Source organism: Scaptodrosophila lebanonensis, unplaced genomic scaffold, assembly GCF_003285725.1.
Source record: "Scaptodrosophila lebanonensis strain 11010-0011.00,11010-0021.00 unplaced genomic scaffold, SlebRS2 tig00000072-arrow-pilon, whole genome shotgun sequence".
Lineage (NCBI taxonomy): Eukaryota > Metazoa > Arthropoda > Insecta > Diptera > Drosophilidae > Scaptodrosophila > Scaptodrosophila lebanonensis.
In genome coordinates, this window is record NW_022060558.1 from 5,660,005 (window position 1) to 5,683,670 (window position 23,666).

Genomic DNA, 23,666 nt, shown 5'->3' on the forward strand with positions numbered 1-23,666 from the left:
TCAATTAAGGTTAATTTTTGATTTGCTTTTACCCTTCTTTTAATGTCGCGTAACGCTGATGATCGCAAGTGCGCGAAAATGTGTGTTAAAGCAGAGCTTAATTAAGTAAACTTATTGTATTCAAAAGTTTGGTTATCAAGGAATAGTTATTTTTATTTTGACTTTCAAAAGTGTGTCGCACCACGTCAGGTTGCAAGCTATTTTGTTTATTTTCAATTTACTTTCAATTGTGGCTTTTTAATTATATAACTTGAATAATAAACTTATATTTATTTAAAGCCTACTGAAAAAATGCAAGCAAAAAGTCCATCCCAATTCGCAGAGTTTCGCAATTTTGTAATCCAATTCAAAACCCACTTCCGTTTTTCGTCGCATAACGTCAGGGCTATCGACTTTAAGATCGAATGCTATAATTTTTTAATTTAATTTATTTAATATTTTGTCGTACAAATGTCGCATAACGTCAGATTGGAAATGCCCACGTATAATTCCATTATTTTATCCTTATATTCCCAATCATATAGAAGATTTAAATTCAACGTGTTCAGTTTTATTTCATTTTTCTTAATACTTGTACTTCAAGCTATAATACGCAAATCTAGCATCTCACAGCATAATAAAAAGCTTTTTACATTAATTTTTGTATTTATCGTTGGTTGCCTAATGATTCTAGTAGGAGATTGTGCTTGTGCGCAGCTAATACTTAAGGACGCCTTAAAATCTAATTACCATAAATAGTAAATCTAATGGTATAAGCAAACTGTTTCTTAAAACTAAGTTTATCACGTGATTGTGCTCATGCTGTCTCCAAGCGTTTCTGTTCATAATGGTGCTTTTTGAGCAATTCATCGAGCTGGTGCTCCTCATAGTAGACAACGAATTGCGTTGCAGAGACCTGCTCGAAGATTGCGCAAATGCTCGGCTTCAAGTTATAGAAGAACAGCAGCTGCTCCCGTTTGTTAAAATCGCTAAGTAGCGACTCTATGACGGTGGCAGCTGTAAAATCAGCGCCATATACATGCGAAGCATCTATCACCACAGGAACGTTCTGGCGCATCGAGTGCTTGTTCACCAGATTGCGGACATAGTCGACGGACGGAAATATCAGACAGCGATCGGGTGTGATCATCAGGTACTCATTTCCCGATTGTGTGCTCAGAAGCTCTGTACTGAGCTTGGGGCGGGCCGCATGGTACAGAATGAAAATCACATTAAGACCGACGCCGATCAAAATGCCCCATTCCAACGGTAGCACCAGGCAAGCGAAGAAGGTCCCAATTCCGGGCACCAGGTCACTTTCTGGAAATATGATGACAATTAATTGTACTACACGTATGGTAAATTATCGATGTTGTCGCTTCTGAATTTCTCGATTGACTATTGAACTATTCTCTCATTTCATTTAGAACTTTATCAGATTTTGCATATACAAGTACGTATTGTGAAGATAACTTACTTTTGGCCCGCCACATTGGCTTGACAACTTTCACCTCGACCATGAATACAACGGCAGAAATGATGATAGCCGCCAGCGTAGGTCGTGGTATGAAGTAAAAGTATGGTGTGAGGAAAACGAGAGCCACCATTACCAAAGCGCCCGAATAAATGTTGCTCAAGGGTGTTCGCACGCCACTGGCATTGTTGACCGCGCCACGGCTTAAGGCGCCCGTGCCAGGGAATCCCTGCACAAAGGAGTTAAAGATGTTGGCCGTTCCAATAGCAATTAGTTCTTGCGAAGCATCCACCGACTTGCCATTGGCTAAAATATTCAATGAATTTGCATTTTAAAAATGTTATCCGAGTAGTTACACACATATGTACATATTTATTAAATAGGTTGACGAAACAACAAAGTGCAATACCAACGCAATATTCTTTTTATCAAGTCAGTGAGTCTTGAAAAAGATCAGATTCCAATACAAATGACAACAAAAGCCGTTGATAATTATTTGTGGTTTTTTTCAGATTGAGCTGCAAATCGTTTATGAAATGGCGATTGTGCTTCCCCTCTGGAGAGAAATTGGAATTGAATGTAGTAGTCGATCGATGACTATTGTTTGTCAAATTTGGTTTTAAAGTGGTTTTGTGAAATGCTGAAGTGGTAATTGAGGACGACCACATGACTCAAAAGAGGCGCAGTGCCGAAAAGAATATTCATTTTTGGATAACAAGTACTATAACTTGAAGTTCAACTTTAGGACAAACTTAATGAGCGGGTCCCATAAAATACTCCTACAAGTATATTATCTCCAGGAATCAATGGAAATGGAATAAACCAGTTAATAACTGTTTCAGCAATTGGGATTATTAATATTTACTTCGGATGTAGAAGGTATTTTGGAATCCGACTATTCACTAGACCGAATGGCATATCTGGAAATTAGCTTTGGTATTTTAGAGACTCGTTTGCTTCATGAAACGAACAACTTAACAACTTAGATAAGATGGCTTCAATTAGATGACTCACCGAAAGCCTTACATATGGCAATGTTCTCCATGAGCGAGATCAGCGGTACTACAATCAGACCGGAGCCCATACTGCGCACCATATCTATGAAACTCTGCGCTTCGCCGTTGCTGCTCTCGTTGGAGCTGAGCGAGATGGGCGGTAGCTGGATGCTGGGTAGTCCGGCGGGAATGGCTCCAACTACAGCAAATGGCGTTCCATGCTCCTCACTATGCAGCAGGTAGCCCATGAAGCAGCAAACAATGACCAGAATGGCATTGCGGGCTGTGCCTATAATCCAGAGCAGTTTGTTCACAATCCGCTGAAAGCGGGAGTTCAGTTCCTGCTGGTCGGATCCGATCTTACAAGAAGGCAACATGCGCATCATTAGCAGCACCACGATGCAAGTGATGCCCAGAATTGTGTCGCTGGCGCGGGTGTTTCCAATGTTTTGGAAAACTTGCCGCCAGATCTCGACGAAGGTGTTCCCCTTCGCTGAAATGCCCAGAATGCTTTGAATCTGGGAAGTCAATATGATGAGCGAAACGGCCGAGGTGAAGCCAGAGGACACAGGGCCGGATACAAAGTCGATCAGAAAACCCAATCCAAACACTCCCATCAGCAGCTCGACTATGCCACAAAGCAGGCAGAGCAGGACGGACTTTTGCCAGGAACCTTGCGCAGCCTGATATGTCAACAGCGCCACTATGGCCGACGGTCCGATTGGCACATCCTTGCAGCTTCCCAGCATCACGTAAACAAAGCCGCCGAGGAAGGAGCCATACAATCCATACTGTGTTGGAGTAAAAAACCATTAGTTGTCAATTAGCAGCAATCAAGCAAAAAATATGGAAAATTTATTGAGAGTCTTGGCTTTACAACTACTTGTACAGCAATATCTTACCGCCACGGGAAGTCCGGCAATGCCGGCGTAGGCCAACGCCTGAGGTATCACTGTTAATCCTACGGTTATGCCTGCTACCAGGTCGCCAATCGCATCTTCGGAGCTATAGTGTGGCAGCCATCGCAGAATGGGCAAGCGTTTGTGAAGAGTCTTCCGGTTGAAGGTACGCTTGCCCGCATCCTGCAACCAGCTCCGCGTGCACTCTATAGTGCTGAGGGGTGGCTTCACCTTCTTGCCATCCTCGGTCACTGTAAGCAGGAAAGCGGCAATTAGCAAACACAATTTGGATTTCTTTCAAAATCTCCATGACAAATTCCGAGTAAGCAAAAAAGTCGGTGCGCCGCCATTCAAAATATGCCAACGATAACGTTAAGTGCTTGTTGTTAGTCTCGTCACTTAGTTTATGATTCATGATCACGTACACGGCGCGCATGTTCTGGCCGTGTTTTAAGCCCATTCACTCATTGATTGGGCCATGAGCACAGAGTATGCGTGCTGGTCTTTCGAAATTGCACGGTAAGGGCTACGAACCGTTCATTTATACTTGTAGGTTTTTAAAATGTCAAAGCCAATATTATAATATAAGGTGGGGCCATACTATTTATAAATTCTTTACAATGCCTTATACTATAACAATTACTCTTTCTCCAAGGTTACATAATTAACCAACACAACATACTAAGCTCCTCTTCTTGTCGTTATAACAGCCAGATTTTGATATTAACCATCATAATGTGCTTACGAAAGGTCCTATGTTGTTATTATACAAGTATTACTTCCTTTCTATCTTTAAATCTGTCATTCAGGTTATTTACTTTTTGATTATTCTTCGTGGTCCATATATTTTTCAACAGTGTTTCTGTAATACTTACGTATAAACTCTTTGGATCCTTGTGAGCCGCCTCCCACACTCCCGCTTCCGCTTCCGCCATTTTGTTCGGCTATGTTGGTATTGATGCTGATTGTGGAGCACTTGAAGCCATCATTGAAATAGACATGATCCGAAGCCGGATTCGACTTCATTTTGAGGGCGTAATCCGTTCAATGCTGAGTATTGTTTTTAATCAACTTGATTGCCAGCTAGAGCACAAATACGCCTAATAATTAAAATGTTTTAGGCACTGCAATTAGCTTTTGTGTTTCTTTCTTATTGCTTAATTCACATAGAGATTTAATTGCCGCACTTAAATATTTTTTGAGACTTTAATTAAAACTACGTTTGAGGAGCTCCGCGAAATGAGATCGTACAGTCGTTGTGGAGATCTCACTTAGTAGTCACTTTTGAAATTAATATATTGATGCGAAAATAGGTATCTTTCAATTCGCTCTCTCTTTCCCCGTCACCGCTTTTCTGTCTCTGTCTCCGTCTCTGTCTCTGCCTCAGCTGTCTTTACACGACAGCGTTTTGAACGAAACTGTTTTGTACTTGATGCGAACCTTGTCTTTTATAAAAATCAAAACTTTGCCGCTGTCTCTGCCCCCGCGCTGCCTCCGCCATAGTCGGCGTCACTGCTGCGTTTGTTCAGGCCAGCCCAATAAAGCGGCAATTCATTGTCATTCTTCTTGTTGTTGTTGTTGTTATTGTAGTTGTTGGTTGTACTTTTGGGTCGTATGTAGTTTAATGTTCGCAGATTCGCATGATACTCAACATTTTGACAGTGCGTCGTTCCCATTGTCTGTCATTATCGGTTAGAGGTAGGGGCGGAGTATGGATCTTACTTTGTACAAGTATATCTCTCCATTTCCGTCGCAACCTTAGTCTGAGCACTTCACTTGACTCGGCTTCATATTTCAGCGCTTCTTTGGCCTTTTGCTTACCTGTGCACTTGTTTACGATTTATGAGGAAAGGAAGTTCTACATATTTTGAACATTACTAAGTCCAACAACAACAATGCTTTTGTGCCTACTTCAGCAAATCATTTTCGTGTTTACAGCATTTAATGAGTCGTCTATGCGACACTTTGTTCCCACATGCTACGTTGAGGCATTATTACTTGTATTGGTGTTTTTTGCTAATGGTGCGAGTGGAAAGTTTATTTTGCGAAATTGCTAAGGGAATCGCTGGTCCCAGTCAGAAAATGCTAGCATAACTGGCCGAGTCGTTAGAAGAATACTTATAAGTATAGCTGCACTGAATTAAATGGATTTCCATGCTGAACGTTAGCATTTTAAATGGCACCCTTTCGTTACTTTCAAAAAAGATTTGCTGCTAATGGGATTTAAGCCAAGAAGTATCTAAAGCATTTCCATTGTAGCCAAAGCATCATTAATTGTGTTTCTTCTTTGAGCACAAAAGTGAATAAATAATTTATATATTCTTGGAAGTTGCATTTACACAAAGAAAAATGTTCACATTACCTATAAGGGGAGCCCTTGATCAACTTTATTCTCGAATACAATTATTAAGATATCTTTAGTATGTTATAAACAGATCTCAAACCACTTATCCATTGGTTGCATTTTTGCAACCACCTTTTCTGGTCTCGAAACCCGTTTCCGAAAGGTAATTAATTGTTAATCTTATCCTTTATTTAAGACCTATCCTGGGTTGGACAAATATTACATTTTATGATAACTCGTAACTTTAAAATAATATTGAAACAATAGTATACAAAAAGAACATTCTTCCAAAATAGCATCAAGGAAGTGCTTTTTTTGGACAGATACCCCAAGACAAGGACAAAACTGTTTCTTCTATTAGTCAGTCTATTATTGTACCAAATAAAATTGTGATTTGTTCATTCGATTACGAAATTAGGCTTTTAGAAGAATTTTATTAAATAATTAGGGCGTAATATTCATTCAAATATTCTATATACATGAAATTAATGGAACAAAAGCCCCTTTGAGGTACTATGTTGAGTACGAATAGTATCACAAGGTTTCCAATATTCTGCTTAAAGCAAGTATTCATCAAAAGTCGTACCGAACTCCAACTGCATGCATTTGTTTATTAGAAATGTTAGACAACAATGCTATAAATGTACACTATAATTTTATAAATCGCTTCGTGTTTCCAAGTGTTTCGAACTAGACCTTTCGGTGTCTCCTATCTAAACACAATAAATAGCTAAGGAATGTCGGCCCCATGCACATGCATTTGTTTTATCAAAAAGGCTCGATCTACACACAAATTTCAAAGGCATAGGAAAAATACCGAAGAAAAACAGATGAAACATACTCGTCGTATACATGAATACTCACATTTGATTAGACATGCATTCAAAACAGAAACCCAATAATGTGTGCTGGAGACCAAGCGTTGATCCATAAAATACAAGAAATATGTGTTAATAGCTTAGACTACATTATTTTATTTACATAGCTCAACTTGGCTAATTTGCATGCCCCTGCATTAATTGTTCGGTTCGGAACTACGGCTACAATGTTACGCTTAAATGAATGCACTGTCTAGATTGTTAACGAGAGGCCGATACGCCTTTGGTAGAAGCTTTCTAAAAAATGTGCATTTACTTGCCAATTACTAACCTTATACAAGTTGAATGTTTCCATTCTAGCTGATTAGCTATTTACTGGTGTAAGCTATAATTCATGGGATTCCACTTGAGCTTAAGTTCGCCAAAAACTGAAGATTTTATGCGAGTACTTCCTAGTCGAGCCGCTTTGATAAATGAAATGCGCCAAAATAAATTATTTAAATGGATGCGACAAACAAGAAATACATACATATAGTACATATGTATTCACTTAATGGCAACATGTTGAAGTTCACAGTCATAGATGCCCGTAAAGATGCGGCCAATGATTTTCGATTTAACGCAGTCCAATGACTTTATTTTAATCAGTTAGCACCAGTCGACGACATTGCACACAATATTGAAGCAAACATACATGCATATGTATGTATGTACATGTTTTGCTTAGAAAGGGAGTTACAAACAGACACACATACATACATACATACATATGTAGATATGAACGTACGTACGAGTGTAGTTTTCCAGCCGGTAACTGGTTTCGACTCATTGATATCAATTCATACAGTCGTCCGGTCGTCTGACGTGCAGCCGTCTTTCAATATTTTGAGTTCGACGGAATTCCTTGTTAACAAACTTCCAGCTGATTTTTATAAATATAATAGTATATGTATGTATGTTTTTTTTTTTTTTTTTTGGTTGTTTGTTAAATCTTGTCAAACGAGGTGGGCAGCGAGTGGAGACGCGACCAGACCACAAATGCAAATTGTTTGTTGTTGATTGAAACAGCAAATCGTAACAATTTGTCCGAATCGCCGCCTTTCCCCGCCGCCAGTCCCACCTAAGCGACTAATCCGAACTTTTTATTTCCATCTATTTTCGCACACAACTCGTAATTCGCGGATCGTGGATCGCAGATCGCAGATCGTAGATCGTGGGCGGCGTTACTCAATTGGCCGCGGTGAAAATTGGCGACTGGCGATTTTTAATTGCGTTTTAACTTCCTTAACATAATAATTGTAATTAAAGTTTTGTGTGTTGCTAGTATGTGTTACTTTTTTGCTTTCTGCTTTCCACACACGTGTGCGACCTTTGAAATCAGAGCCACAGCTGCTGCATTCATTTACAATCTGAACAATTGAAATGTTTTTTAAACTGTTTTCGCATTAGACGCGTGCTCCCAACATCAAATATTCATAAATTCTATACACTTGTACCGGTATGCACATACATATAAAGAATGTGGATTTAATTTCCGATCGTTTTGGACTGATCGAGTATTAAAACAGTTTCTATTCGCCAACTGATTATAAGATATAATATCTGTACTCACAAATCCACCCATAGGTTGTCGGCAGAAACAATTTCTGCATAGATTATGGTTTAAATCGAAAATCTTTTCCCAAAAAAGGTTTTCATCTTTGTTCATCTGGCAGCATTAAGTGATGGTTTATTTTCAAGGTTTTGTCATCCAACGCGTTCGTTTGCAACTCAGAAATTGTGCAGCTTTGTTAGAAACAACCAGCTTTTCATTATGAAATTTCGATTTAATTCTCCATGAGAAAAACAGCTTCTCATGTAAAATCTGTTTTTGAAATAGTTGAATAGTAGTCGTCAAAATATATTAATATATATTTATATTTACTTGCTTGCAGATATCGTAACCAAACTTGTTATTGATGAGTAAATTATATTGCCGCGCCAGATCCTTAGGTTTCATTGAAATCGGTGCACTATTTCATATAGCTGCCATAGGAACTACTAGTTCATCAATGTCAAATTTTTATAGAAAGAGGGAGTGATAATTGGGTATAGAAAGTTATACCACATGATAATGATAAGATTGGAATCATGAAAAATTGGTTTTATTTTCAAAATTTCGTGCATTCTGTTACTCCAATAATCGAACACGGAAGGAATATATAGTAATGTTTAATGAATATAATTTGTAATGTTTTAGTTTTATCCAAATTGTACAACAACAAAGGCAGTAAGTGAATAATTTGATCGCATTAAGGAAGCTCAAATGTTTATTTAATTGCAGCCGCTTTAAACTTGAATAATATATTCAATTATTTTGATTGCAAACCAGCAAAATATCAGGGCAAGTTGCGGAATATTATCGCATTGGTTAGGTCGAACCTGAATGTGGTGGGGGTGGGTGCTGGGGGCGGGGATTAGTGAGTGCCGGTGCCACTGAATTACAAACAACACGACAGCGTCTGTCGTTTTCACAAAATTCAATTTAAATTGCTCTGCGAGCACCGGCAGCTGAGCAAAAGGCCGTGTTTAAAAACTATGTGATGGGCGGTTTTCGTGGGCGTGCAAAATTGTTGCTGGCTTTTTACCGATTGGGTGCGTGAAGTGTCTGTCAATTGTCAAAGTGGTTATCATGCACAAGCCACCAGTGGTGTTTTGCACCACTCGCCCAGTCGCGGATCAGTATTGAGGTGCTGCATTCAGCAAGAAGTGGGGTGCGGGAAGTTCACTAAATGGGATGTTCACGTGCCGATCGCATTTGGCATGCATGCATACGGAATACTTATTCAAATAAAGCGACACAAACTAATAATTTGAAAGGCACGCGTGTTTCACGAGTCAGCAGAAAATTGTTTAGCAACAAAGGTCATTTACAAATTCTAAGCAATGGAATGCTACCTGTTCCGAGTTTTCCGAGAATTCTATAAAACATATAAAAATACTTTAAAATAACTTTCCTAATAATACCAGTAGTTCTATTTAGTGCCATCAGTAAACAAGCAAATACAACAAGATTCAAAATATTAAATCTGCTTGACAATGCTTGTGCCACACGTCCCTAAAACGCAAACTACAACTGCTTTGTTGCGTCATTTAAAAAACTCAAAAATAATTGGATTGAATAAAAAATATAAGCTTTTTCACCTATTCCGCTTGATAAGCCACTTAATTATGCATTCCCCTTTTGAGTGCAGGGCGCGAAAGTAGTTCCATTTTTTATTTAATTATTTGAAATTTTATATTGCCTTCTGTTCCAGATACTGTGGAACGAGCAAAATTTATTGCCATTTTTAAGCAGCTCATTAGGCTTACAAATTATATTGCTAAATTTCACAGTTGCTCGCTTTTTTATATTCTGCGGCGACTCTCAGGCGTGCCACTGCAAATTCTGTAATCGTTTCGTAATCGCAGCCACACAATAAAATAGGCATTTAATTGCTTACTAAGTTTTAAATGCGAGAGTGGGAATTGCTTCATGCCAGTGCAAAAATCTGATGTGTCAGGAAAGCATTTCAGTAGATTTTGAAATTGTAATGACCGCCAAGGTGGGGTAGACAATTATTTTGCTTGCATCTTTAGAAATTAGGCATATACATAGATGAGTATACGATGATTGCTGAAGGTTTGTTTTCCAATATGTTGACTAGTAGTGTTCATTAAATTGTGGCAAAACTCATGTGGAAATATGCAATCAAATCAATAAAGAACTTATGACCGACAAACTCCTTACACCCTTACATGAACCATGCCACATGGTTTCTAAACGAAAATTGAGCTGCAAAAACGTTTTCTCCAATCTGCACATCGAATGTTTAAATTTGAATGCGGCTTAATGCCTTTAGGCTATTAAATATGTAAGTTGTGTAAAATATATGAAATATTAAGATGTTTATCTTAGGAAAAATTTGGAATTCAAATCTACAGCGAAACAATAATATACTTGAAATAATTCCAAAATAGATTACATACATCAGCAGATACTATTTACATATATAGAGAAATTACAACAAATAACTAATAAATTCTAATCGCTAAATTTTTAATGATAATTTGTTTTCACTAAATGACAAATAGGAAATATAGTAGGTAGTGGAAGTGTATTTTTCTTGCCAATTTTTTAAAAACCTTATATTCAGTAATCTTCGAAAACTAGGTAGTACTCAGTGGAGGTATACAAACAAATATTTCAATATTTTCAAACTAATAAAACTTTAACATAAGCACAATTTATCCAAACCAAATTTTGCTTTTATTTAGATTAAAAACAAAATCTATTTTAACTGTAATCTGAAAACAAGGCCTAGAAAACATTTCATTGAATATGTGAGCATAAACCAATCCTAAACTAGTTAGAATACGCTTTTATACCAACATTTTTAGATCATACTTATATCGTAGCTATAAGTATTCAGAATTTATTATACAAGTTTGGAGATATTGGCGCATCAGCCACATCGTTATGTGGCTATAACGTTTGAGAAGTCGTAGCTAACTTTAATAACTAGCTCAGGCGATAAAATAATTTTATAAATCTTACCTAACTCCTCTTAATGTTGATTAAATAAATTAATAACACAGCTTCTGTCAACTGTTCAATGGCCTCAAAAGTTATATAGGGATACTTTCAACGGAACTATGAAGCTAAAATTATTCATTGTTTTGCTTTTTGAAAAGTGCTTGGCTTATGTTCATAATTGTTATAGTTGGCTGGGTCTAGACGCCTCGTTCCAGCTGTGCTGCTAATGACATATGTACAAGTATAACACATTTTTGACTGCCGGTCAATGAATGTCACAATTTTTATTATGGAATGCCTATCGAATACGAAATGGGCCTAGTATAGACAAGCTGTTGTTTTTATACCCTGTACCCGTAGGGTAAAAAGGGTATATTAGGTTTGTGCAAAGTATGTAACATGCAGAAGGAAGCATCTCCGACCCCATAAAGGGTATATATTCTGAATCAGCATGACGAGAGAAATCGATCTAGACATGTCCGTCCGTCCGTCTGGATGAACGCAAGGATCTCAGAAACTATAAAAGCTAGAATAACCAAAGCTGGTATCCAGTTTCTCCTAGGTCCGAGAAAGAACGAGTATATTTTATTTTTTGGAATTTTCCCCCCCTTCCCCCGCTACAGAATTTAATTTCTATATAATTATCTACCTTTTATCTAAATTGGTTAGTTCTAAGAAAAGTTATTAGCGAAACAATTTTACTTCGGTACTACGCCCACAAGCTGCAGCATCAAGTTCGCTCTTCTTCTTCCTTTTGCTTCTGCTAGAGGCGCATATACCTCAGTGCCGGAAGTTTACCTGGGTACAGGGTATTTCACTGTCGGGCTTGCTAGACTGTAGCGTTCTCTCTTGTTGTTTATATCGAATGCCGGAGCTAGGCGAAGAGAGAATAACCCATAAAGATCCATATATGTGCATACATACATATATAAGTATTGTGTATGTGGCCGAGTCGGAGGGTCTCCAAGGCAATTATCAAACTTGGCAGTTGGCAATATCGATGCTATCGGAACTCTATAATTGGCAGGTTTCTAGTTTCCGCATTCAGCACAGGCCTGATTTTTGGCACGTATACAAAGGTTCCATTGAGTCACCGACCATTGACATTAGAAGGGATTCAGGTTTGGGGGAATCCCGTCTGCATGTTGCAAGATTTTGAAAGAATTACGTCTTCAAAAGCAGTAAAAAGACAGTTTAAAGAACAAACGTCGCACCGGCAACTATAGCCTTCGGCTACCGGCATCTGTTTTTTGAATTTAAATTGTTTATCGTTCGAATCTTTATATTTCGGATTCATTGGATTTCCTCAAAATGCGCCATAATTATGCATAGCACGTTTCTCTCGGCGATATCGTATCAAGAAAACCACAACATTTGCAACGAAGACAACAATTCAAATTTAATCTTCTAATAAAATAACTTTATTTGTGGCTAATCTTTTATTTAGCAGACGAATCACTGCTTTTTTTTCCTTTCCTATAAAATAAACGAGCGTCATAGCGACTTGATTGGCGACATACTCTCATGAGTACCAAGTTCTATCTGTGGCAACCGCCTTGAACTGGATATAACAGATATCCATTGCGGGCAATAAAAAATGTAATTGCGATTGAAACAAATAATAAGGAGGGTATGCTAATGGTGTAACCAAGTTCAGTTGCCCTTTTTCCATTACTAATAACTACTTTAACGGGCGGTTATAAACTAATCCTTCAAAATCAGTGTAAAATGAATCGTTACTCAAATTCCAATTTGAGAAATAATCCATGCACTTAAGTTTAGATAAGTGAATTAAAATATCTATTATGGAGGGTCGTATTTCTGTGCCAGGTAGTTGACCATAAAAAGCGTAAATGCGTTGTGAGATTTTTAGGATTTCATTGTTAACTACTTTTTTTTTTCAATGTCAACATTTGTTAATTTTATCTGCTTCAAATGTGCAAAGTTATGGGGTTCTTTTGGATAAGTGAAGATTAAAATGGAATAGTATAAGACAATGGAAATGATGGGAATTAAGGACAAATTTAAGATATATTGTAAATCAGTTCCAAACTTTGTTATTTGTCTCTCTCTCTTGATCCCATTTGTTAAAATATTGTAAATGGCCCTTTTTCTACATATTAATATATATGTACACATGCCTACGCGTATGTACACATACATAACCTACATAAGTGCACCTAAAAGTGGTCTTTAAAAATAAAAATAACAATGGATATTATGCATTCGCTTAAGCGTGAACTTCAATTAAACACGTACTCAAGATGTTCTCACGTAATCTATTAGTACGACTGCAAAATAGTTCAAATGTTCACAGACACGTGCCAATAATTTAGGGGATTTGAGCGTAAAACAAAAATAGCTTTCAGGTATTTGTGAAGCAAGCCTTATTGTGCTCAAATAGTGTTCGCCTTTTAAGCCAACCTATAACGAAGTCATACACCAAGCAATATAAGTACTCTGACGGATTATATATCAGGACGCCTTTCATACGAATATGAATACCTACGTATATATGTACATATATAGTATAAAAGGATTATATGAGGAATCCAAGAAGCGATATTTTACTCTATACACTTAAAACAAATTTTTAATGTTTTATTTTGATAACATACTTATTATAAAATAAAAACATACATGTTAACTAACATTCAAAACAATTAAATTAACTCGACCTATCTCGGATCTAGGGAGTTTTCGAGATTCTTGCATACACCCAGACGGACGGATATATCTAGATCGAATTCTCTTATCATGCTGATTCAGAATATATATACTTTATGGGGTCGGATATTCTGCCTTCTGCTGTTACATACTGTGCACAAACCCAATATATAAAACATGTATTTAACCAGTAATTGAATAATATTCAGATTGTACAAAATGTTTTTTTTTAAATAAGTTGCATTTTTAACCCAATTAATGATTGCTAGAATTTTCGACAGCACAAAATTCGAGACAAATAAAACTATTTAATAACTTCGTATCCAATTACTTATGCTGACTAGTGTACCTTTGTGCTATCTTGCATGTCCGAAGTAATTTCATATCAAAAATTTTCCCAGGCATTTCATTTACGCAACGTTATTAACAAATACGAGAGCTTAACAAACGAAAAACATTAACAAAGTAACTCCGTCAATTGGCGTGAGTCAGACTTTGGACAGAATGTTAGCCGATTTTATTGAGCGATTTATAAAATTAGCGTGTTTAAGGCCCGACACGGCTGCAAAACTCGACTCTTTCACCAAATTAGCGGGCGTGCGGGTTTTGCGAAATATTTAAATTTAATGTGTTAATGGTAATGATTGTTGTCAACTCCAGCTCCAAGGACCAAAAATAAGCAGGTGTCACTTACGTAAATGACAAGTTATCATAAATGGCTGAAGAGGCGCCAAATCGCAGTGAGCTGACATATTTTGGTCTTTAGATATAATTATCGAGTATTTAACAAATTCCGCTTAACATCGTTTGTTCATTTTTAAAAACTCTTATGTGTTTATTTATTTGTATAAATAAACAATTTCTCTTTATTACTCAAATCGCGGCCGTTTGCACATTTCTCTCCGCTGATGTCACTGTTCAAAAATGCGATTGTGCGGCAATACTTATTACTTAAAATGCTTACCCAGTTCAGATCAGTTTAGATTCAATCCGCTTAGCACCCGGCCCAATTACAATTTCAACGCTATTGTGCACGCTCTATTCAAGCAGCCCGATTTCGAATTGTCTGACGGAACGCCTAATTGTTTTTTGTTTGTTTTGTTTTTTGTTGTTTAGCCTATTTGTTGGTAGCATAAATTTTAAAATTTTCGCGTCGTGACTTAAAACGCGAACGCCGGAAACGCGATAATTCTGTGCGTTTTCTGGCCGATGGTTGGCAGGTAGATACCCAAATCGCGTACTATTCGATTGCCTTACCCATCGACGCCTTAAAAAAAGTAAGGTTTTAAGAACAATTTCATAAACTTTGGCGTCCCGCCTGATCGGCATGCAAAATACTTATGTACATATCTACATAAGTACAAGTACACTGCGAATAGGCCATGCACATTGGCCAAGTTGATGCGCGTATCAATACTGTCTTGTGGCGAGCTTTGTACGTAGTATGCAGCGCGTCCGTCGATGTTGTTCGCAGCACAGCAGAAACTGTAAAGTAAATAAGCTTAACTGTTGTTCTGAGTCAGCCCGCCAGTTAGTTAATCGGCTCGCCAGAGTCAGACACACGTTGCGACGCCACTCTCAAAATTGAGAGAGTAATTCGTTGGGAGCGGGTGTCGCTTGTTTTGTTTCTGCAACACACTCAACGGAAGCCGAGCTTTCTCACGCAGTCCGCACGAGAGGTGCCGCACGCTTTGTTCGAATTTCGCCTTCAACGCTGTTTCTCTTCACCGCTTGTCGACGATCCATTTGAATGTAAGCCGAGTGGCGCCAATATAGTATATGACAGGGACAGAGAAAGGCGTTAGCATTAACGAATGAATTACTTGCACACATCTATGCAAATAAATTCATACACCTACTAATTAGTCAATGAAATGAGGATGTCTGAATGTAGTTTTTTAGAAGCATAATAATGGGCGCAAGCAAAATTTTCTGAGCGCTCTTTAAACTTTAGAATTTTAATTCGAATTTCGACATTGCAGTGATCTAATTTTCAAAGTCCCGAACCAAGTATGTTGACACAAATATTTTTAAAAACGCATACAAATTTAACCGTTTGACATGAATTCAATTTTCTTCCATCGTTGGTGTCTATCGCAAAGCTGTTATTGAATGAACTATGACAATTTTTATGTTTTTTAAAAAAGAAAAAACCTTTTAAATAATAAATTACCTTTTAATTAGGCCTTTTAATCTAAAATCCAGAATAATAACAATAATAAACTAGTATAAGTAATAATGCTTAATCGCGTTATGAGTAATAATGAAGAAGTCTTCAATTCAAGGCTTGCAATAGGGGTCTGATTCAAACTATAATTCAGCAAGAGCATAACTTGTATTAACCATATTATCGGATATCCAGCCAGTCATATGAGCTGTACTTATGTTCCCACGTTTCCAAGGCGCAACCCTATATAATAATAGCTGTACATATTCATTTTACCAAAATAATAATGTAAGCCATAATTTCATTCATAACAATTACCAATGAACAATATTATTTTAATCTCATTACCAGCATGGCTTTTTCTAGTAAAATGCTTGTTTATAAAGCAAATAATACGTAACCATAAATGCATGTGAAAATAAATAAATAAATTCATTTAGAAAATACGTACTATGTATGTATGCATATTTGCAAAGAATGTTTTTACTGTCATTTGTTTTGTTCGGAATTAATACGACAAGAGAACAAGAAAGGAATGCTAAAGTCGAGCAGGCTCAAATCTTAAATACCCTGTACCACCCAACAAAAAAATAAATTTAATTAATTAATTAATTGATGTAATTAAATTAATTTAATTAATGAACTAAATTAAATATAAAATATTCCATACATACACTAATATACCCTTGTGCCCTTTGGGTACAGGGTATAATAACACGTCCCATGCCCACCTATACTACTTATGCACTCATATACATACATATATGTACATATGTATGTATGTTATGTACATGTAATTTTATATTTCTTTGTTAAATTTCAGGATCAAAAATACGGTGTCTTCTCCGTTTTCAACAAAAACACAATTATGTTGAAGCTAGAAGCAAAGTAAGTATGTAAGTATAATCATTGGAAAAATGAAAATATTATGTAATCAATTTTGGGAAATATGTATATAAATACATACTAAGTATAATCAAATAAAAAGAAAATGGCATTATAAAAATAGTTTTGTTTATTTTTCTTTTAAAATTGTGTAGACCTAAAATAAATTTAAATATAAAATAAACTAAGACTGCACATATTCTTGTTAGTATTTTTGCAAGCAAGTCGCAACAGCCCGGCTAGCTCAGTCGGTAGAGCATGAGACTCTTAATCTCAGGGTCGTGGGTTCGAGCCCCACGTTGGGCGAGTTTAACTTTTTTCTTCCACATTATAAATAAATACTAATATTTTATGTGTTGTGTTTTATATAATTATTGTTTTACATATTTAACTTTTGTACTCACATTTAATTTGATCAAACACTCCTATTAAACTACAGATCCCCCTTGTATATCATTGGCTTATTCCGATATTGAGTTTCAACAGTCTGGCAGCATCGCTTACGAGGGGTAACCTTATCGTATGCAGCCCTGGTCCCAGCTGTCTTGCAATTATACATTCATTTGCAGCACCATCACCTGTGTATATGTGTAAAAGTGAAACTGCGCGACAGGGTGAATGAAAAATTAGTTGATTTTATTTAACTAATTTTTTAAAAGCTAAAGGCAAAGGAGAGCTTAAAGGGAACAAGGGACAAAATAATAAAAATGTGCGGTGGTTTTACCTGCTCGAAAAACGCGCTAATTGCGCTTAACATTCTCTATGTTGTAAGTATTGCTACAAACAAAAACAACAAAATGTGACTATTGTTGTAGTTGCAGTTGGGCAAAAAGTTTACCTTTACCCGTGCATGTCTCGGTATTGATTTTCTTTTTCTGCCATGCACCCGCTTCTGTTGTTCTGTATTTCCTATTATAGTAACAAGCGGCGTTCTTTTTTCTCCACATCCACTTACAGATGATTGGATTCTTGCTGATTGGGGTGGGCGTTTATGCGCGGGCAGCCTCCATTGTCACAAACCTGCCCATTGTAGGCGGCATCTTGGCGTGCGGCGTGATACTCATCCTCATCTCTATGTTGGGCCTTGCTGGCGCCGTCAAACATCATCAAGTGATGCTGTTCTTCGTATCCTTTTCACAAAGACAATTCAAAATGCACCTAAGACAAAGGCCAGACTAGGGCACAGAGCGCACGCACAAGTTAGCTTCGTGTATGCAAATGTCGAAACGCGTTTAGTGGGCAACGTATGCTGAAGGTCGTCCCTGTACTCAGTGCATGTTGGATTGGGGGAACAAAATTCGTATAAGTACACATTTCCGCAGATTTGTTATACATGCACATTTTATTTGGCCTAACACATGCATACATACAGAAGTATGTACAAGTACATAGATACAAGTTAGGCCAAAGTGACTCGCGATTTTTTACATCAGCTTAATATTAACTCAATGACTCAGCGTACTATTGTCGCTGCAAATGATTTGCTCCAAATTATGCAACTAACAAAACTTCCGGCTTTTGGGCCATTGCGAAATGAGCAGTCTGTCTAAATTAGTTACGTGCATGACCTCAAGCATTGAGCTTCGATGATTCAATGTTGTTTATTGGAACCCGAATAATGATATTGCTTTTCAAACAGACGTAGTTAATGAAAACTGGACAATAATGTAAGGAATTTACATGTATGCATTGTAATCCGATCCAGGTAGCGATCATCTACATATATGCTTTTCTTTATAAATGCAACAGCGTTTTAAGTCATTTCGGTAGTGTAATCGTAGTCAAATACATACAAGTATATACTCTCGCTTATCAACTTTTATATAATTACACCTAAAATATGTGAGTTAATGTTATAGGAAAGAGCTAGAGTTTATAAATCACTAATGTGTATATACAATTATTGTAATGCCTTAACTCAAAGTATTTCATTCTCACAGTACATGATCATTCTATTCATGCTGTTCCTTATCCAGTTTTCCATTGCGAGCTCTTGTCTGGCCGTCAATGAAGAGCAACAGCAGCAATTTGCGGAGCAAGGCTGGAATACCGTGCCGCCAGAGCTGCGGAAGCAGGTGCAGGACAGCTTCTTGTGCTGCGGCTTCAATGCCACTAGCGCAGCCGAAGCAGGACCATCATGCGAATTGATCAACAAAGAATGCTGTATGGACTCGAAGGATGATCCTTCATGCCATTGCGGACCGTGTGGTCCATTGCTGGAGGATAAGATCGACTATGCGTTTAAGTTATGCGGTGGCCTGGGCATCTTCTTCAGCTTCACTGAGGTGAGTGGACATATTTGAGCCGCACGTTTCTTAATCTTAAAGTTATCTCTTACTCTTACCTCTCTAACATGCTAAACAGTTCGTTGGTGTTTGGTTAACAGTGCGCTATCGCAATCAAAAGGATCCGCGCGGCTTGCCCAGCGCTTTCCTCTAAATTGAAACTATCAAAACTCATTAAACTAACCACAGTCATCATTACATGTCCCTCAGACAGAACAAAACGGTGTATACTTCATTTCCGTTAACGTCAAACCATAATTGTGGTCAGTTTATTCATTTTAAGGTCTAGTCTGGTATCATTATACATACACACATACATATACTAACGTAATAGACATACATATTATTACACGCATATTTATATTTATATGAGCAGTACATGCCACTAAACATATACACGAAACTATACACAAAACTTGCTTAAGGATATAATATTACAACAAACGACTTTAGACACATATACACGTTTAATCCGCTAAACAAATCTAAGCAATCAACAGTTTTTTAACTGACATGACAAACTCATTCATCAGCATTCATAACCCGTCTCATTTAGTGTTCGATATTTGACCCAATACATGTAGTACTATACATTTCACTCGAATGCGTCCTTTGCCCTTTGACTAACAACATGTACACTGGTCGGCACAATTATTTTGACGAGAAGAAAATCATACATTTTTGTCAATAACTGGTTATTGGTTTAAGATATCAAAGGAAACTTTTTTTCTCAATTCCATATTGGTATTACAAACTTAAAAATAATTCAAAGGATATATTTTTATAAGAACTTTTAAAATTATAAATCAAGGTAATTTTCATGGGTTGGCATAAGTATTTTGACAATGGATATTAACAAAAAAAACAAAGCTTAATACTAAACAAAACATAAGAAATTGATGGTAGATTAATAAAATGTATACCCGCCTTTGGCTTCGATAACTTTTTGAAGACGTCTTGGAACTGAGTCCACTAAATTTTGAAGGACCTCTAATGGTATCTCTTTCCAAAGAGAAGTGACCTCGGAAATAGTTTCTTCTTCGGTTTTATGCAAAGACGCATTTCTTTTACGTTTTACAAGAGACCACACATTCTCAATAACGTTTAAGTCCGGACTTTGTGGTGGCCAATCCAGAGTAGTAACACCAACATCGCTTAAAAATGCTCTTATCATTTTGCTTTTGTGGCATGGGGCGTTATCCTGTTGCAGGATAAATGATTCTCCAATCAGCCTGTCACCGGAAGGGAATGCGTTTTCGTTAAGGGTACTCAAATATTGTTGCTGGTTCATTGAGCCGGTGATGGGAACGAAATCACCTAACCCATTGTACGCAATGCATCCCCAGAACATGACTGAGCCTCCGCCATGGCTCACTTTTTGACATACGGGGATATTTTTTTGTCTTTGAAACTGTTTTGATGAATTATATTCAAAGGAGCTTTCATCTGTCCATAGAACGCTTCTCCAAAACTCTTTTGGCTTATGCAGATGCTCCTTTGCAAAAGCCAATCTTTTGAGCTTGTTCACCTTTGATATGTAAGGTATGTCCTTCGCTTTGTATGTCTTAAAATCTTCTTCTTTTAGGCGTCGCCGAACAGTACGCTCACTGATTGGAGTCTTGGTCGACTTATTCCATTGATCTGCAGCAGCTTGCGGCTTTAAATGAATATTTTTTTTAAATTCCCGCAATAGGACTCGATCTTCAATGGGTGTTGTTTTGCGGTTAGCACCTGATCTAGGCAAGTTTTTGACGTCATTGTGGGTCTTATATTTGTTAATTTGATAGTGGACTGTTTGCCGCGACAAATTATATTCATTTGCAATGTCTTTTGGTGCTACGCCGGCATTAAACTTCGCCACTATTGAGGCTCTAACAACATAACTTAATTCTGTCTTTTTTACCATTGTATCGATTACTTTTGAATCAAATTTTAATGAAAATAATGTAAAAAGGTCAACAAAAATTGTTACACCAAAGTTATTTTAGTATCACTTGATAAAACGTACGCGAAAACGGCGACAAAGATTTGGTCAAAATACTTATGCCGTGCCTGAATCCGCAGTCAACTCACATTGTCATTTGTAGAAAAAAGGTGTGAAGAGTAATAGACAAAATATTTTGCCTACATATTGTTGTTGCTATGAACTCAATATCCCGTATGAAAATTGTACCGTTATTCCTTGAAACTAAAAGCAACCAGCACCGATAGTCGTGAGTACAGTTCGTCAAAATAATTGTGCCGACCAGTGTATATTTGATATGGCGTTACTATAACATTGGGTGAGCATTGACTACATATTATGCCTTTCGTCTTCCATTTTGATTTGTATACCTTACTTGTACTTATTTTGCACAGTAAATTTAAAATATTCCCATATGAACATTATAGTATTATTATATTATGTTTATTTATTATTATATTCATTAATTTTAATTATTATGTTTATTAGGAAATTACTTTTTATAATAATGATCCACACACATGTTCGAGCTATAATTTGAGAGTACAAAGGAAACTAATGGAAACTAATTGTTCTTTATTCCCGACACCAGGTGCTTGCCGTTTTCTTGGCGCGTCGTTATCGTAATCAACATGATCCCTGTTACCTGCCAGCTCGCGCTGTTTTCCCCAACAACTACCAATATTAATAGGTGCAAAATAAATCGGAAGCTAATGAATCAAAGAGTCGCACCCGCATCAAACACCAAACAAACGAGAAGAAAGCGCGCCACCAATGTATATTTTTTAAACATGTTTCCTCATGTTTTTAGTCAAGGGGACGAAGTCTGATTTATTTTTACCATGATTTTCAAGAAGCAAGAAAACAATCAGGAGTGCTCTGTGTTCCTAGCTTTTATCACATTTAATAATTGTATGATTTAAATGTGCAAAGAGATTCGTTTATTCATATTGAGATTATATGTTTCGTGTTCAAATAGTTTAAGCGTATTCAACTATTATCTAGTTGAAATTTGTTTATTTGCTTAGATGTGTCGATTTTAATATTCTTTTGGCAGCTCACAACATGCAACAATCATGCTAACTAAACTCAACTACCAATTGCTGTACAACAAACATTTCGAACCTGATCTTAAAGTAGATAAATGCAAATGTAACTAAATTGCAAATGCTAAACTGTGTGTTTTAACGTCGTGGATACATATATGTCTACGTGTTTTACAAACAATATAAAATATTTTAGTAAACTAAAAATGAAACCAAATTGTTAGCCATGTGTTAAACATTATATTAGCACTAATACAAAAGTACATAACACAAATATATACGTACATATACAAAATTTTGAATGTTAAAACCTAACTCAAGTACTCGTACACAGCCTTCTTACCTGCTTTTTCTGTTCTGTTGTAGTTCTATATTTTCGGCTTAACTCAAGGATTTTCAAAAGCTTTTAACTGTTGACGCTGCTTTTACTTACTTGCCATACAATTAATTTACCTTACAACACGCTCAAGCACATAATTCAAACACGCGTATGGAATCGCACTCCACACTACCAGAGTTACAGATATTTGTACACTCCACATATTGAAATAGTTTTCCTCTTATGTTTCCTTTCGAACTTCCCTCTAAGTGACGACAAACCATTAGATAATATTCTCTATATTCTGTGCTGTGATTGAAGTAAATATGATCTTTAAAATCAAATCAACGCTCGAGTTTCATTTGTCTTTCACCAAGTTTTATAGCGTCCCAGCAGGCGTCCGCGCTGTAGCTAATTAGCGGAAAGTTTCAGTCTACGTCGAATGGTTCTGCCTTCCTGCCTTATTTGCCCATCTGAAGGATGTAGATTGCAGCACAGTGGGTGCGATTGAATAATAATTAAAAGTCGATGTTGGCATTGAATGCACGAATTATTGTCGCATGTCGCTGGGATTCACAAACATCGATTTGTATCCATTTTTAAAAAGGTTTTCTAATGTTGAGTTAAATGTTTTCAAACTAGTACACTACCTCCAACCAACTAAAAAAAAACAACAACAAGCTCAACTCTTAAAAACCCTGTACCTCCCACCAAAACGAAAAAAATGAAAAAAAAAAGTTATTTAAATAAAGAAAGGAATGCTAAAGTCGAGCAGGCTCAACTCTTAAATACCCTGTACCACCCCACAAAAAAGTAATTAAATTAATTAATTAATTTAATTTAATTAATTAAGTAAATTAATTTAATTAATTAACTAAATATTAACTAATTAAATATAAAATATTCCATGCATGCATACATACATTTACATTTCCATCAGAATCGTGCCTTATGCGTGTTTGTGTACTTGCACATATGTATGTATGTGTGCATTGGGCCTGGTTATATGGCTATAACTTTCTTTCCGATCATTCTATCATAATGAAACTTGGTATACGGATATATAATTACTAACTGGATGTGTCCAAATTTTAGTTAAAAATTCCAAGAATTACGGGAGTTATAGAAAATCGTTAATAGGGGGGGGGGGGGGGGGGGGGGGGTGGATCAGAAAAAATGAACAAACTCGTCCTTTCTCGGGCTCAGGAGAATCTGTATACCAAGTTCGGTTATTCTAGCTCTTATACTTTCGGAGATCCTTGCGTTCATA

General features: G+C 36.8%; 2 protein-coding genes and 1 non-coding gene across 5 annotated transcripts; 2 read left to right on the plus strand and 1 right to left on the minus strand.

Annotated features, from left to right (window-relative positions):
* Nucleotides 1–528: 528 nt before the first annotated feature.
* On the minus strand, nt 529–15,145 carry LOC115625178 (sodium-independent sulfate anion transporter). 2 transcript variants are annotated; one of them, XM_030520143.1, is made up of 6 exons: nt 14,696–15,145; nt 4,223–4,447; nt 3,351–3,598; nt 2,468–3,239; nt 1,457–1,759; nt 529–1,299 (listed from the first exon to the last, which is right to left on the minus strand). In XM_030520143.1, exons 2-6 carry the CDS (start codon nt 4,371–4,373, stop codon nt 797–799), a joined length of 1,977 nt encoding a protein of 658 aa, XP_030376003.1. In that variant the 5' UTR covers nt 4,374–4,447; nt 14,696–15,145; the 3' UTR covers nt 529–796. The 2 variants fall into 2 exon arrangements, with proteins under 2 accessions (XP_030376003.1, XP_030376002.1); XM_030520142.1 differs by lacking the exon at nt 14,696–15,145 and having other exon boundaries at nt 4,223–4,749.
* A 1,871-nt stretch (nt 15,146–17,016) lies between these two features.
* Nucleotides 17,017–17,089, plus strand: Trnak-cuu. Its single transcript has one exon. It is a non-coding gene; the product is annotated as a tRNA-Lys (tRNA).
* A 269-nt stretch (nt 17,090–17,358) lies between these two features.
* LOC115625204 (tetraspanin-13) lies at nt 17,359–22,370 on the plus strand. Of its 2 annotated transcripts, XM_030520171.1 has the most exons (5): nt 17,359–17,550; nt 17,741–17,908; nt 18,724–19,068; nt 19,148–19,331; nt 21,624–21,736. In XM_030520171.1, exons 1-4 carry the CDS (start codon nt 17,491–17,493, stop codon nt 19,220–19,222), a joined length of 648 nt encoding a protein of 215 aa, XP_030376031.1. In that variant the 5' UTR covers nt 17,359–17,490; the 3' UTR covers nt 19,223–19,331; nt 21,624–21,736. The 2 variants fall into 2 exon arrangements, with proteins under 2 accessions (XP_030376031.1, XP_030376030.1); XM_030520170.1 differs by lacking the exon at nt 19,148–19,331 and having other exon boundaries at nt 17,364–17,550; nt 21,624–22,370.
* Nucleotides 22,371–23,666: the final 1,296 nt, after the last annotated feature.